This window comes from Leptinotarsa decemlineata, unplaced genomic scaffold (assembly GCF_025532065.1).
Source record: "Leptinotarsa decemlineata unplaced genomic scaffold, Ldec_3_MD MMD2_tig00001719_RagTag_RagTag, whole genome shotgun sequence".
NCBI classification, from domain to species: domain Eukaryota; kingdom Metazoa; phylum Arthropoda; class Insecta; order Coleoptera; family Chrysomelidae; genus Leptinotarsa; species Leptinotarsa decemlineata.
In genome coordinates this window covers 10,739,157-10,756,711 of record NW_027412569.1, presented here as the reverse complement: position 1 = coordinate 10,756,711, position 17,555 = coordinate 10,739,157, and the positions used below count along the sequence as shown (strand labels likewise).

Sequence of the window (17,555 nt, the reverse complement as noted above, 5' to 3'; positions counted from 1 at the left end):
GAGAGTCGTTTTTGGCAATTTGCTACCAATTCAGACGTAGAAAGTAACGGGTCATGGTGAATAAGTTGATAAGAAAACGAAACTTTTGAAAGAATCTCATAGGTTTATAGTTCTTCAATAGAAATCAAATTATAACAATGGACTGGTTCAATATTTCAAAGAATCAAACGAGAAAATGGATTTTAAAATTGCACGTGTACGAAAAACTCTGGGATTCGTGAACTGCTAGGACTCCGACACACAGTATGTTGGTCAAACTGAGACGAATATAATTACTCGTTTCAATGATCACGTATTCGGTTTTGTAAACTAGAGAAGTCTGTTGTCGCAACATTCTTTGGACTATGGACACAGAATTAACAAAGAATAATTCAAGTTTTTTGGAAGCTGTACATGACAAAAAATCTCCAGACTGGAAGTCTAAGTATATGGTCTAGAATTCAAGAAATGTAGAATGACTCAGTACTCAGGAAACACAATAAATAGTATCATCATTACCAAAGAGAATGGCTCATTGTATGAAAAATATAGTCATATGATATTAATTCAGGTCAGTTTCAGATTATACTAACTTAGTTGGAGAAAGGCAATGATCTTGTTCTTGTGTGTGGGAAATGTGTTTTCACTGAATTCATTTCACGGCAGAGTTTCCAGTTCAATCTTCATTTTATTAAAAAAAAGATAGCTAATATTATTGAAAACATTCTATATCCGAAATAGGAATATCACAACCTCTGGTATCACTGAAGGAATGATGTTTACGAAATGTTTCCAGAAAAACATAAATCACTGGTTTGAATGTCGCGAAATGGTTCATGAAAGTTCCAAGTATAATAAAAAGTGAATAAAATATATGCTGACATATCGATTTCCCCATAATTTGCTGCAATTTCACAATCGATTTCTCGGCAGTATGTTAACGAGTTTGCAATTACATTTATTGTTTTGAACTTTCTGGATCTTGTTTGTTGTTTCGATTACTGAATGTACAATATGGGGGCTCAACCTGTTCTTTACCTCCATATGGGTACAGAGAATACCCAGTGACGGTGGTATTGCTAATTATGGGTACTCATGGAAGTAGATATTGACGAATGAAGTTCATTTGAAACTCAACTAATTGAAAAAAATAAACGAACATTATACGCTGCTTGTATGTGAATTATTGTTCTGTTGATTCTCCTATATGTTATTTCACATAATTCATAGATTTCATGTGAATGAGTTTGTCCTATTTTGTATCTCATGATCTTCCTTATTATTCTGTAACATTTATTTCAACCGAGGTACCTGAAAAAAATCGAAGTCAATGGAAACCACATCACACATGGAAAGAAGAGATCGGTTTGCTGTCTCTCATTTCCGTATGGTTTTTTTCCAATAGATCGAAATGCTTGACAATGTGTTGATCAATTACTTCATTCATGTTGAGCAATATTTCAACAAAAATGGAAAATTATTCCCCAAACTCGGGCATTTTTTCAGCAATAAAGAAGAATTCCTCTTCTGTGAGAAACAATGAGTTCGCCAAAAAGTAATCTCAGCATTGTGAATTGTACAGTTGGGAGAGTGGGTGTTTTTTCCTTGGAAATCAACTGTGGAGTAAAATTCAAATCGTAAGGCGACTAAATTAGTTTTTTCTCTATCCATGTCGTTGGTATTGAACCGCACAAACTTTGTTTTTGTTCTAAATGAATGAATTGAAATTACACTGAAGGTATTCAATTACCAATTCTTAACGTATATCGAAGTGTTAAGAGATTTAGTTTTTTCCCTCCAGATATGCATGAATGCAAAATTTTCAACAATTTGATCGCTAAAGTTATAGCGACATTTGTCGGCAACGATAAAAAAATTTGAGTGGATATGGAACAATAATTTGTTTTACAATTTCAGACAAATCTTCGCTTTCGCCGATTTTGAAATAGCTAGCAATGTATCGTGTACGTAAACATATGATAACGTATTGCTGCATGTTAATTTCTTCATCGATTCTCTGATTAGACAAATGATGACAAATGATCTAACAAAAATGTTATTTTTGGAGATGACTCACAGTATATGTCTACTTTTAAAGCCAGACTACCATTACTTTAAAAACGTATATATAAATATTTTGATGACACACAAAACCACCTTCACAAAGATCTTCATTATCTTTTGAGTAATTAAACGAAAAACGCATCTACTTTATCTTTCTTATTCTGTATGTAGTAGTAAGAACATTTTGAAATCTCAACGAGTATTTTTATGTCCGAATTCAGTTGTTATCGTTCCATTTCAAAAGATAAATTAGCTCAGAAATTCAGTATATTTTCATATTTTTTGTAGGCATTTCGCACCGCTTTCATTTTTGTTGAAGAAACTAAATCAGTTCTCCATGAGTTCTGAAGACTGATACATTTCTGAACAAATGATTATTCTGGTTTCTATTGACCATAATATATGTATAATAACTTTACATTGCCAAGGTTGAACTTTTTAATACATAACGTGAGGTGCAAAAACTATGCGTGGGTCTTATGAATCAAATCAGTACCCACGTTAATCCTTGGAAACTGAATACATTTGGTTTGTTTACATTCGCATAGTTTTCAATATATCGATTTTAACGGTAGCAATACTTAAGAAAAAAGCGTAGCAAATAAGTGATTCTAAAAATCTCGATTCACATGTTTGCCAATAGGAGGAAATTGAACATTTCGACTAAGACCAAGAGTAAATTTCAGCTTGGGGTGACAATAGTCAAGTGAAAGTTCCGAAAGTTCACCTAAAAACTGGTTTACTCACTTTCTTCATCAAATTGTGCAAATTGTTTGATTTTAACAAATATAACGATCCCGATAAATTTAATTTTCTCATAACCCGTAAAGTCCTGAAATCGTGCTTCTGCTTCCGAAACTTGACCTCTCCAGCTTTAAGCTACCGCGCGTCCAAACTGAAAACACCAAGCCAGAATGGTCTATCTGTTGTTATACGAGTATTCAATTTAAAAAGTTGAGAAACATACATATCAATTGTCTTTCATTCGTGCCTCAAACATTCTTTCAGTTTGGCGTATGTGAAACATCGATCATGAGTCACAAGACAGTTCATACACTTCTGATCTATCTGACACCAAAACATCAAACTCTTGTCTTTATTGGTAATAATATGAATAAAATATAAATAATATAAGTAAATAAAAATACAACAAATACAAGAATTTGGTGTGAGCTAGATCAGGAGTGTATGAATTGTCTTGTGTCTTATGTCCGATGTTTTACATAGGTCAAACTGGAAGAACAATCAAAACACGCATGCAAGAACATAGAAACGGTTTCCAGAATGGAAATATGGATTCATCGTATGCCACTGACATCTACACAAAGGTACATGTGTCCAAATATGAATTCAAAACTGTTATTCCCAGAAGACAGGTTTGGAAATTGACTTTCTGGAAAGTAAGAAAATCATTAAGTACAAAAATAGTTGAATAGCTCCCCGTTACTTAATATGTAATATTCAATAAGTCATCCCGAAGGAATCTTCCAACTAAGTTTTGATATGGATTTTCATCAAGTAATAGACTGAAAACTAATTTCCCATCAATTGTATGAAGTTTTTTTGTAAAGTTAATAACTTCGATACCGACTAACCTCGCTCCTGTTCCGATAAATATCAGTTCTAGAATTACTTACGTGGTTTTGCCCTTGATGCTGACTTTCATGGACTTTGTGTCATCCATAAATAGGTGTAATCAATGGTTTCATTCTCGATACACTAATTGAAGAAGTTAAATGTGTTCCGTGACATCTAATTAGTGAATAAAACATGTAGTTTTACAAAATAATATGCCTTGTTGAGATAGTGTGTCATTTATACCGTTAATTCATAAATAAATCAGGCGAGTAGCGCGTCTGTGATTGAGCAGCATAATTAGTTGATTAGATAGAGAAAGATGTTATTGTTACATAACTTTTACTAACCGCACCTTCTTCTAAGTTGTACACTCGGATTGGATACAAATTCTAGGCGTTATACAAGGTAGATATAGAAAACAAAACCGGAACACTACAAAGATATTTTTGAAAAAAAAATGTTATCTCGAAACATCTACAAAAAACACTGTTGCCTTGAAAAATACATCAGTAAATTCAAAAACTTTCGGAGAGAAAGAAATCAATAAAGTAATGAACATAGTTATGGAGAAAAGGCATATCTAATGAAATTAAAGTTAGAAGTTGAAGGTAGAATATGTACAACTTTTCTGCAAATCATATGTTCGCAGAACCTGAAACATTTCTAAAGAAATCCAAAAAACGTTTTTCAGTTTTTATCTACACAAAATATGTTTCTATATGCATATTTTGCACTTTCATATTCACTCTACAGTGAGCTTACTTCTAACTGAAATTATACATATGTTACGAACAATTTTTTCAATATTATCAGGAGTATTTTTTGTCGAAGCATTGAGTTTCAGATGGTAAGGAGAAAAAAGTAGAAGACAAGCGATCTCAGTGTCACATTCTATGTTTTAAATTTATTCATTTTCAGCGATATTTTTTCATCGGTATTTTTGTTTGATTTTCAAAATTAAATTCGAAACGCGTATCGAATATGTCGCATAAAGCCAAATATGTTATCCTCGTTTCATTGTATGAATAAAAAACCTATGCGACATGACGACATATTCCAATCATGTTTCGATAATCTTACTTTAGAATAGTTTCTATGGTTTCTCTGCTGATACCTACACTCGATTTTTTGGTTGAATTACTTGATTATGTCATAGAAAAATTCTTCTTAATCTCAGAATATCCATCAAAAGCGATGTAACTGTTAACTGTGTAACTGTTACATAGTGAAATTATTAACTTTTTCCGGCTTCTGGCAACGATGAAGGGAATTCTCTTGAGGTCTTCCTTCATCGTTGGTAAAGCTGGGAATTATACTGAAGTCATTTTCTCTCCACGGCAATTTTGGTTCTTCGTTTTTTGCCATCCATTTTTCAATATACGTGAAAACTTCCACGTTTTCAGCCTGAGAGTACTGAGGCGTAACAGACAAAACGATATGACGGCTAACCACTGACAATCATTTGTCTTGTAACTGTTACGAATGTCGAAATGGTTACGGAAAAGGCACGTAACTATTTCTAACAAATGATCCGTTACGTAACCGCGAATATATTAGGTGACGGCTAATGAAAGACAAAATACAGTTGTACGTTTCCCCTTACCAATTCAACAAGCGTAACTGTTACAAGTTGTCGAAATTCAGCCGTTGTATCGGAGCACAACTGAACATGTGTCCAATAGAGCCAATTTTCCGTAACGAAACCCTGAACATGTTCAGCTCGTTTCAATATGTTTCGCTTCCGGAAGCATTTCAAGTTTTGTCCGTATCAGTCATACCGTAACGTAACAGAACGAGGTAATGAAACCAAGGCACATGCAAGAGACAAAGCTACGCGTAACGCTATTGCGTTACGGGTTATTTGTTTTAAATGATACGTGCCTTTATCTTGCATTCGACTGGTATGAATGATGTTTGTTTCGTTTTTTTCTGGACAAAAATTCATTACTCTGGATTCATTAATATTCTACATATCCAATTTTTCTTCTGGTGACAATAGACACTATTATTATTGTCTTCTCAATTCTCCAAATACTCAACGAAAGAAAATGTTTAACTGAATGAAAACGTTGATTCTCAATCATTCAACGGAATATCATGATACAGTACTTTGTACTTTGTATCTTCTTCTGAATGTACTGCTCGGGCAATTACTTATATGGGTATGGTAATGAGGGCAAAGTTCATCAACTTCTCAAAAACCTGTCTCCAGTGTCTTCATCGAGCGTATAACTGTTTTTCAATCTTCTCTACGGTTAGTTACATCCACGAAATAGCCTTGTAATGTAAAATGTGCACATCGTTGAATATTATTCCTTCATTTTACTATTACGTAATTCTCAAAGTCAAGTAACAATATTTTGAATCATTCACGCCCAACTAAATACGATTTCATTGAAAACAATACTCGTTTTAGTCGGAAATATCGATACCAAACCACCTACAGCCTACTTAAAACTTTGAGAAATGATTGTTAGCGTCCTTCAAGTGTTCTTCACAATTGAATGAGTCAGTCACACAGCGCTACTTCCTTTTTTGGTGAATTCACAGGAAAGAGCATTTTCTGCCCACAAGAATTGTTTACTTAGATATACCACATAATGTCACAAACGAAGGATAAACTATTTCTTCATTCTATTGAATTCAATTAAGTTGATCAACTTTTCAGTGGATCATCAAAAGTTAAGTTGCGTTCTCACGAGTCAAGTTTAGTTGAACAATTTCAGTTGATCAACAAAAGTTGAACGAAAATCAAAGTTGATCAACTTTTCAGTGAATGAGCAAAAGTTGAAATGCTTTCTCACGAGTCAAGTGAAGACCTTCGTTTCAATTAAGTTGATCAACTTTTCGGTGGATCAACAAAAGTTAAGGTGCGGTCTCACAAGTCAAGTTAAGTTGAAGCTATTGAGAACATTTGTTTCAATCAAGTTGATCAACTTTTTAGTGAATGAGCAAAAGTTGAAATGCGTTCTCCTGGGTCAAGTGAGAACCTTCGTTTCGATTAAGTTGATCAACTTTTCAGTGGATTAACAAAATTTGAGATGCGTTCTCACGATTCGAGTTTAGTTGAACGATTTCAGTTGATCAATAGAAGTCGAACAAAAAACCTAGTGAGAACATTTGTATCAATCAAGTTGATCAACTTTTTAGTGAATGAGCAAAAGTTGAAATGCGTTCTCACGAGTCAAGTGAGAACCTGCATTTCAATTAAGTTGATCAACTTTTCAGTGGAACAACAAACAACAACAAAGGTACGGTCTCATGAGTCGAATTCAGTTGAACAATTTCAGTGAGAACATTTAATTCAATCAAGTTGATCAACTTTTTAGTGAATGAGCAAGAGTGGAAATGCGTTCCCACGAGTCAAGTGAGGACCTTCGGTTCAATTGAGTTGATCAACTTTTCAGTGGAACAACAAAAGTTGAGATGCGTTCTCACGAGTCAAGTTTAGTTGAACGATTTTAGTTGATCAATAAAAGTTGAACAAAAAACCTACTGAGAACATTTGTTTCAATCAATTTAATCAACTTTTTAGTGAATGAGCAAAAATTGAAATGCGTTCTCACGAGTCAAGTGAAGACCTCCATTTCAATTAGGTTAATCAACTTTTCAGTGGATCACCAAAAGTTAAAGTGCGGTCTCACGAGTCGAATTCAGTTGAACAATTTTAATGAGAACATTTGATTCAATCAAGTTGATCAACTTCTTAGTGAATGAGCAAGAGTGGAAATGCGTTCCCACGAGTCAAGTGAGGACCTTCGGTTCAATTAAGTTGATCAACTTTTCAGTGGATAAACAAAAGTTGAGATGCGTTCTCACGAGTCAACTTTAGTTGAACAATTTCAGTGAGAACATTTGTTTCAATCAAGTTGATCAACTTTTTAGTGAATGAGCAAAAGTTGAAATGCGTTCTCACGAGTCAAGTGAGGAAAATCGTTTCAATTAAGTTGATCAACTTTTCAGTGGATCAACAAAAGTTAAGGTGCAGTCTCACCTTAAAACCTGTGTAAGAATATTTCTTCCATGCCTATTGGGCATCGTTTTCCGATGGCATTTCAGGTTAGCTTCCCAAATTTCTGGTACCGCGGTTGTCGGTTGATTGGTCAAACCACCAACACTGACATAAAAACTTGGCAAGTTGACTTGGGTGTCACACCAATAGGTGGTTCCACTTATGTTTCGCTTGCGTTTACGCAGCTATTTGTATCAAGTACTTTCTTGGTTTTTCTCATTTTGTCTTCAATCTAGGACCGCCTGCCCGGTACTGACGATGTCCAATAGGCTGAAACAGCTGTAAACCGGTGGCTCCTAAATTTAAATCAATATGGGAATGATCAAAAAGTACTAATCTGTTTATCTTATATTTATATATATATATATATATATATATATATATATTTATCTTATATATATATATATATATATATATATATATATATATATATATATATATATATGCGATTCTTAGCGACTGGAGAAATGTACAGTAAAATTGATTTACGGGATCTCTCAGTCAAAAAATGAAAACTCTGCTCTACTTTGCCAAGCTTTTGCTTCTAATGGGAAGCTTCTTCAGGGCAGTAAAAATTAGTGAAGAATCAATGAATTGAACATATAAATCGACGATAGAAAGAATGTTCAACTTTCATTCGTCGATTTATATGTTCAATTCATTGTTTTTTTACTCATTTTTAGTGCCCTGAAAAACCTTTCCATTAGAAAGCTTGGCAAAGTAGACCAGAGTATTGATTTTTGATTTTTTGACTGACAGACCCCGTTAATCCATTTTACTGTATAAATATAAAAGTGTGTGTATGTATGTATATATGTAAAAATGTATATACTGTGTATATTATAATTTTATATTTATAAGTATTGTTTTCATTACATAAATTGTATGGATGAACTATTTGTGTATTAAAAAATCAAAAAAGTAATAAATGAATTGAACTGAATTGAATTGCACTTCCAAAAAAACTGATGATAGACCAAAACAACACTGATTGATGTTGAAACACGAACTTTTTATCTCGTTTCAATCAGGTACCTTGCAGTGAAAGAAACAGGACGCATCTCGTTCAGCGATCGATTTACGATCTTGACTCCACAATGGACCGCCTTTAGGAACCTCCTCCATCATTGATAAACGACTGGTCTCATTGTGATCGGAAAAATCAATCTACTCGAAAACCATTGACGTTGCTTTTCTTCGAGGATTAACATGTCCCAGTGAAGATCATTATGATGAAAAATATTTCACTTCGTACTCTCTCATTGGCGCTTTTTTCATGCAATCTAGAATTCAGGAATGTACAACCGGTACTAATGAATAAGACTCCAATGTGATATTTTAACAAAGCCGTTCAGGAAAATACAACAACGATAATTTTGTTCTGAAACACGTGTAGCGTTTTTGTGAACCATTCGGTAAAAATCTCCTAGAGTATCCAAGAACTGTTTCCTTGAAAATATATATCAAAAGAAATAATGTGAATATCTGGTAGGAACACAACCCGATCATTTTCATATCGAATTATCTCACTAATTTGCAATGTGTTGTCATTTTCACCCCCGCAACTCCGCCTATGGATGAATCATATTCAGAGCACCGGCTTGTAGGTGACACAATGCCAGAACAGATCATTAACGAACCAGAAGGTGAATCAACTGCATTTCAATGTCAACTTTCACATGTCTTTCAATCCGGGCGACATGATAATTATGTAAATTGCTTCGCCATATTTGCCGACTTGAATGCCGAAAAATTCTCCTACTCTGTTATGTTTCCACGCATTAACTGGGTTCACTCGGAACAGATGGACAACGAGAGAATTGGGTTTAAATGTATGCTTCAATGTGGCCTCTTTTAGACACTTCATTAGTGTGAAGTTCGGAAATGAACTGAACACTCAATAGTTTGTTATGGAAAGTGTTGCGGAGAAATTACCTAATGATAGGACATTCACAATCCTATTATTCATCATCAGACCCGTTTGAAAATATTCTTTGCGATATCAATCCGCAGAGTCTATCAACAGAAATCATTAGGTATGTGAGGAAGTCTCTCTACCCACTTCAAAACAAAATTCTCCATAAAGGGTCATTTGAAGAACACATACTTCAATCAATCGCAGTTAGTTTCCATGCTAGAGAGAGTGTAAAAGTGCGATATTTCAATGTGCTGCCTTAATCCTAGTGGATCAAGATTGATCCTACTTCAGACCATATGTTGGGCAAAAAAATTTTGATAATCCCAGGTTTTCTATGTTATCAAAAAAGAACCACCCTCGTGAAGACCTACTACCATAATATATCTACAGGGTTTTGGTCAAATGGTCAACTGTCTTCTGAGGAATACTACTCATAGGGAGAGAATACCTGTAATATTTATAGTAGTACGTGTCCACATAGAATAATTATATTGTTCCTGAAAGTTTCAATTCCCTTTTCTTCAATATGACTTCCTACCATGTAGTAACGGCTGCATCCATCAATTTATTGTATTAAAAGGTCTTTCGAACGAATACAGAAGCTTGATATCACACACCCACATTATTTTATTTTATTCGAAATCAACAGAAGACGCAATAACACTGCTGACTAATAAATTTAGTAAATATGTAAGACGAAAAATCATCATCTCTATGTATATTTGTAGACTTGAAAAAAGCATTTGATACAGTACGCCATGATCAACTTCTAGAGGTACTTGAGAGTATTAGATTCAGAGAAACATCCCACCAACTCCTCTATAGTTATTTCCATGAAAGGAATCAATGTGTGGAAATCAAAAACACTTTCAGTGAATCTCGAATAGTACAATATGGTGTACCCCAAGGGACATTTCTGGGTCGAATTATCTTCAATATCTGCCTAGATGATCTTTTTGTGCTAGATATGGAAGGGGACATAATAAGCTTCGCAGATGACACAGTAGTTATTTACAAATCGGAAACGTGGAGCTGCCTGAAAGAAAAAGTTGAAAAAATTTCAAAGCTATAATTCAATAGTTTTAAAGTAAACTAGTGGGTATTAGTATTGCCAAAACATATTACATCACCTTTCACATCTTATGCTAGCCATTTACCAAGTTTCGAATCACCACTACCACACTATAAAATATGATAATGTGAATCTCACTATTTCTTCAGTAAATAAAATAAAGTATCTTAGTAAATATATAGATGCCCATTTGAAAGGGATGAACATATTAACTATTTGGTAAAAAATTACGAATAGTTGCCTGGGGAACAGCAAGTACTACTCATATAAAACTCCTAGAACGAATACAAAAATTAACTCTGAAAATAATTACAAATAAAAGAAGAACTTACCCCACACAAGCGCTGTATAAGAAAACATTAACTTTAGACATAAGGCAACTTTACTGTTATAAGGCAACAAAAAAATAAACATGAACTTAAAAAAATTGCCACAAAATGAATTCAACCTATGTACCAAAATCACGGAAGAATAATTACTCAGCTCCTCGGTGGTATACTCTTGTTCTACCATATATCGAAACTATCGTTGGCATTAATATGTTCAAAAATAAGCTTAAAGCTTGGATCTCAAGTTTGCCCGGAGCACAGATACACCAATATGTTGATGTGAAAAATACATATTACTACAATATATGAATGTCTGTAGAAAATGTATATGATTACAATTGTGTGATCTGTAGGTCAATTTCTCCATGGTTTGTTTGTCTGTTTCATTTTAAAAAGAATAGGGTGTTTGTTTGATTGATGTGTGAGTGATATTCCACGCAATGTACCAGTTGCCATTGTTTTATTATATAACCTGAATGTTTTCATTTATATTAGCTATATGTGATTTCAATGTGATATCTATATACAATTTTTTTAGTGCTTTTCTTGTTCATACCCCATAGATGATATAGGTGGCAGCAGAAATAAAAGAAATGAGAAAAAAACAATAAATGGAAATAAAACCCCCAAATTGGAACAGTTGCAAAAATTTGGTTTGAGATTGTTTAAAATTCTTTCGATTGAACCTCTTATAATGAATTGGGATTTTGTTTAGAATGCTGATTGAATCAATCATAATATTAGTGAACCTATCCCGTGGGTTGGGCTACCTATCGAGCGCGTCCCTAGGTGGAGGATAGGGGAACGTCCAGGGAAATGAAGGCCCTGTCCGGGAAGCCAATGTGGCCTTGCGGGGGGGGGGGGTCGCCGGAATCCTGGTCAGAGGCAGAAATAAGTAGGGTGAGGGGAACTTAAACTCCCCAAAAGCTTTTGCAAAACATGTCACCGTGGACCAGCCTACCCAAGCTAAGGTGTAAGGAATCGTGCCGACAACTGAGTAGCCGCAGGGTGATATCAAAATATACTTTACTGTCAGATAAAAACTGGCAATTAATAAAGGTTTGAATAAAACAGGTACAAATACAATAGAAATAAATATAATATACGGTTACGAACGATCCTCTTGAGAAACTGGGCGAAACCTCATTGTGATCAGCTTACCTCTGATAACGCGGGGCTATGTCGGAGGTGACGAACTCTTCCCTTGGTACTCGTGGGAACACACATGAATGAAATAAACACAAAAACAGGAACAACAAAAACAAAACCCAATCCCGAGACTGGACAGAAGTGCTCACCACAATCTAAGGCGGTAGCTGGGGATGAACAGAAATGTTCACACCAATCTACCGCGACAGTGATGTCGCTGCACCTGCCAAAACCTTCGCGGAGGCCACCGTGAGATACCTCAAGGTTGCCAAAGAGAGTGTGTATTCGACGAGTCTTGGCCTACATCTGCCAATATAAAAGAGATGTCTCCTAGTGGTCTATCCACCTTCCTGTAAAGGACAGGATGGACGATGACCTAGGAGGACAACTCCTCAAGAGGATGTACAATGGGTCATATGTGGCCTCCCTACTCTGCAGATTTCAATTCACGTGAAAAATATCGAAAGGCAGACCAAGCAAAAATCGTGTAATAAATTTCCGAATTCCCTCGTCGACGTTTGAGACACTAACCCACTGACCGCCGTCCGATTCCCACACCTCCAACCCCTGAGAGCGCATGTTTGCAAGAGGGGGGTGAAAGCATAACAGGGTTTATTGATAGGGAGCCTCGTCAATTCTCACACGTCAGCATGATTGCCGGCACTGTTATCATGACGTTCTGGGAAAACAGTTAATGCATTGTGAGTGGCAAACGTATTATGTGATGTTTTTGTTGAGTTTCAGAAATGAACAGATACTTATCTTCTAGTTTGAACAATGTAGTGTCGTTAGATTTTGAAACTTCTTGGGCGGCAAGAAGTTTGCAAGAAGCGCTGGAGCTGAGGAAGCTTGGAGTAAGATTTTCAGTTTTCATTCGTGTTTTCAGTTATAACTGGAACAACTCTGGTTATCTCTGGCAAGCTTTTGAAAAATTATTCAAATGATATATCGAGATGTTCGTGAATTTTCATAATTTATTTTCAAATCACCATCTAAATAATAGCCACACAAAGTTGGGAAATTGAGGTATAAAAAGGTTGCCTAGAAACGACAAATTTCATCTCGGTAACTGGATTGAACTCAACTCTTCAATTTTTTGCAAAACATCAAATTGTTTCTGATCATCTGTATCTCGTATCTGTAGAGTAGGGAGGGTGAGTGTAAGGCCACAGCACTTAGGCCACATGTGACCCATTGTTCATCCTCCCGAGGAGTTGTCCTTCTAGTTCAACATCCATTCTGTCCTTTCCAGGGAGGTGGACAGGTCACTAGAAGACATCTCTTTTATATCGGCAGGTGTAGACCAAGACTCGCCGAATACACTTTCTCTCATTGACGATAACTCCCGACACTCACATAGGTGGTGTACTAGCCCTGAGATAATACGTTGTTGTTTCAGATCATATTCATTCTCATACCTCATTCAAAATTTCATTAGAACCTCACATTCATGTTTTTTCAAAATTTGAAGGACCCTCTCTTGTCTCTGAGTACATCTGTTAATCTTTCCTACTATCAACCACAAAGAAATAGCATTGGACACGTGTTTCACCATAAAATTGACTTTTCAGGCTTGTTATTACTTTAGTGTGAATTGTTTTTTTGAGAACATACATTATTCCGTTCTTTGATCGATTTTATCAGGTTTTGTTCGTCTTAGAAAATATCAAACTGTGTAGCAAGTTATAAAATCCTGCCAACGTATCTCTATCAGGTCATTTCGTTTCAGGCTCGCTTTCAACAAAAGCAGATGCAAGAAAGAGAGGAAAAACTCCTGAAACTCTACGAAAACCAGCAGCAGCGAGCCTTCGAGAGGGTTGGAAGGGGTAGCGCAGGAAGCAATACCAGCTTGGGATCAACCGGAGGTGGAAAAGTCCGACAAATGTTCGATGAGAGGCGACAAAAGGGTGGAATCGACAAGAGCTACCCCCTGGAACCGTTGAAACCGAAAGTAAACCCCAGAGGAGGAAGCTTGGAGAGGAAAAACCTGATAACCAAGACCACGGTCAGATCTACTGTCCAGAGTAATATCACCTCTGTGAAAAACGGAAAACCTCTGGTGAAGAAGCGCGAGGTTGTGCAGAGGCTATACAACAACGTCAACGGCAACGAGTCTTATGAGGAACATAGGTACGAAGATGAAGGTGAAGACAACCATCATTCAAAGTCGCATAGGGAGATGATAGACATGATGAACAATCACAACCTGAATGACAGTTTGGATAACGAGGTGATGCCACAGATTGGGTTCGATGAAGTTGACGATCCGTGCTTGGAGACGAAGGTAGCTGATGATGTGGTGGTGATTAAGGAGCAGAAGAAGAAAAGTAATGTTCCGCCAGTGGCTAAGAGAGAAACTAAGGTGAGTTTTATCAAAATGGTAGATGTTCTTGTTGGTGACGCGTTGTTGGTCTGAGTCACTCGAGTCAAGAGTATAATTTATCTTATATTATCTGTATGCTATTCAGAGAGGGATTCAAATTATGCTTGACATTTTATGGATTCTCGTTTTCCTAAAATCTAAAAACTGTTTGGAATGAATCGAATAATAAGGGCAAGTTACTAAATATTACTGGATTTTAATGAAATTCAGTTCGGGATTGATCCACCTTCGAAATTTTCTCACGTATTGGAGAAGAGTTTGGAGGAGATACGAAGGGAGTATGTCCTCCCTTCTTTTGTTTTGAAATATTTCGACAAAAGTTATGATATAAAATACTACTGACAACTTAGAAAAAAAATAACTGATTTTTTTTGGATTCAGTGATATTTCAGCCTTATTAGTTCAGAAAGCATAGTCTGGTTCACATGTACTCGATTTAGCTCTTTTTGGTGACATTTTCCAGCCCTGTCCAAAAACTACGACCAAGGTGTCATTCGATTCGTATTTTTGCCTAGAAAGTTTAAGGAGAGGTCCGATAAAAATCACAAAAGTTATAAACAATTAGGTGAAAAAAAATGGGGCTTTAGTTTTTTCTTAATATCTCGGAAAATGTTCAAAATTTTGGAAATTTAAAAAAAGATTTGAAAAGATCAATGAATTTGCGTAAAAAAAGTTCTGACTCCCGAAACTGTATCTCGATTATTTATAATTTTTACAGAGCTCTGAAAATATAGCCAAAAGTGGGTAGTCTGGCTTTCGCGCGCCTTTCGTCACTCTGACATAAAAAAAAATTATTTAAACATATTAAATGTAAATATTAAGGAATGAAAAAATTCATGTAATGTTGGGATACATCAATAAACAATAATCCGCAGTCAAAAAATTTTTATCCCATTTTTAACGTTAATTATAAATTTGTTAATTAATAACTTTTTCTGAATTGGAAGTTAATATAAAAATCCCTATAATTATTAAACTAAAACCCTGGCATTTTTTCTTTTGGTGAATTTATCCTTAATAGGCAAAAAAATAGATTACCGTTGCCAAAATAAAAAAAATGTTATTTTCTATTTTCATTATTAACAATTGAAAATTATAATTTTATAAAAAGTACATTATGAAATTTTTTTCAAATTTTTCATTGTTTCAATGTCTCATGGTTAAAAACTAATTCATAATATTTTTTTTTAATTTTTTTCAGCTACTGTTAATAAATTTATTATAAACAAATACATTGTTTATAAGCAATTCAATTTTTTTTTTGCATTATGTTAATTGAAAAATTCTTATTAGTCAGTGGGCTATGCTTGTTTTTGAATTTGTTTATTGGAAATATGGAATATGGAAATGAACAAATTCAAAAACTGTCAACATCTTACGAACGATCAAACTGAATTGAATAATTCACCATTATTGAATCTGTTCATCTGCAGGTGATAATAGTCAGGTAGACTTTCGAAAAATGTATTGATACCTGACTTTTTCAGGTACATTTTTTCAGGTAGATTCACTACTTAGGTAGACGAATAGATACTAGGCTATAATATTTAAGGTTGTAATTTAGAAGTAACTCTCAGTTATGCTTGAAGAAGCTATTGTATAGCGAAACACGTGTCGCGGTTTTTGTAAAACCCTTATAGTAAAAATCATAGAACAAACTCTATTGATTAGTTTTTTATTTGGTTGAGTGAGAATAGGTGTGAGCCACAATAAACCCTTGCGAGTTGCGGTGGAGGGTCGAATAGACCCACTCACTTTAGACCTAACCTAGCAATCTGGGGCAATTGTTTGAAAAATCTCTCCAAGTTGACAAAATGATGAAATTGATGTTAAACGTTTTCATTGCTATTGGATACGCTTATCCCGTTCATAACAGTAATTATTTGGCCATACATTTTCCATTAACTTCAGAAAGAATCATTCCCTTGACTGAAGGAGATATATTTTGAAGCGTAAATGAACTGCAAGAACAAAGAGAGGAAATAACATGGTACAATGAACTTCATTTCCAGACACCAGAGTCAATCAACACAATCAATAAAACTTGGTTCAAATTATGTACTTTCGATTCACTCATGTGGAATCGTCTTTGTTGATTTTCTGCAATCGTTCGAGAAGAGAATGGTATATGTAATCAAGCTGTCACGAAATTTTTCAATGAACGTAGGATAGGTAGTAACTTTTATAGATATCACAGGGTCAGTTGATACGAATACTTTTGTCACTATCGTTCGGCAAACTATTTGAGGCAGTTATTCATATTATACACGTATTGTGTCCCATCAATTTTAAGTGCAGATTCTACAATATATCATATCCTATACCAAAAAAATTGACATCCAAAAAACAGCTATTGTACTGGAATCTATACTATTATTGGTGTATATTGATGAGCTCAAAAACACTTTTAAGGAAATCAAAAACAAAAATTCTTCTGGTATCGACGAAATATCTGTAAGAATATTAGAAAATCTACCACACGAAGCATTACATACTCTCGCAGAAGAAATAAATAAATCATTTGCTAGTGGTGTTTTTCCGTCATGTTTGAAAACAGCCGTTATAGTGCCAATCCATAAAGGAGGAGAGCTGGAGACTCCTTCAAATTTCAGACCAATAGCTTTACTATCTACCATTTAAAAAAATTTGTAAAAAAGAGATTATTGGCATTCTTGAACAAACATAACATATTATCTACAGTACAATTCAGTTTTCAAACTCCTAAACGCACAAGTGATGCAATTTTCAACTTTTTAAATGAACTGTATGTTGGCCTAAACGATGGAAGAGCTATTGGAGCAGTATTCTGCGATTTTTCAAAAGCATTCGGCTGCGTTAATCACAGAGTACTGCTCAAAAAATTATATTGCTATGGATTCAGAAGAGTGACACTCGACTGGTTTGCAAGCTGTCTTTCGAACCGAACTCAGATTGTCAAATTGCCGAATTGTTCCTCTGGTATCTCAAAAATAAACTGGGGAGTTCCCCAAGGATCCGGTCTTGGCCCAATTCTTTTCCTTATTTACATTAATGACCTCAGTAAGATTGATATACATGGAACCTTTACCATG

General features: G+C 35.0%; 1 protein-coding gene across 2 annotated transcripts in view; it reads left to right on the top strand.

Annotated features, from left to right (window-relative positions):
- The window catches only part of LOC111515691 (uncharacterized), a 44,783-nt gene that overhangs the window by 18,626 nt on the left and 8,602 nt on the right, over positions 1–17,555 (top strand). For both annotated transcript variants that reach the window (XM_074176492.1, XM_023171902.2), the window contains exon 3: positions 13,831–14,463. In XM_074176492.1, the coding sequence (XP_074032593.1) occupies positions 13,831–14,463 (633 nt within the window). The remainder of the gene's footprint in view (positions 1–13,830; positions 14,464–17,555) is intronic.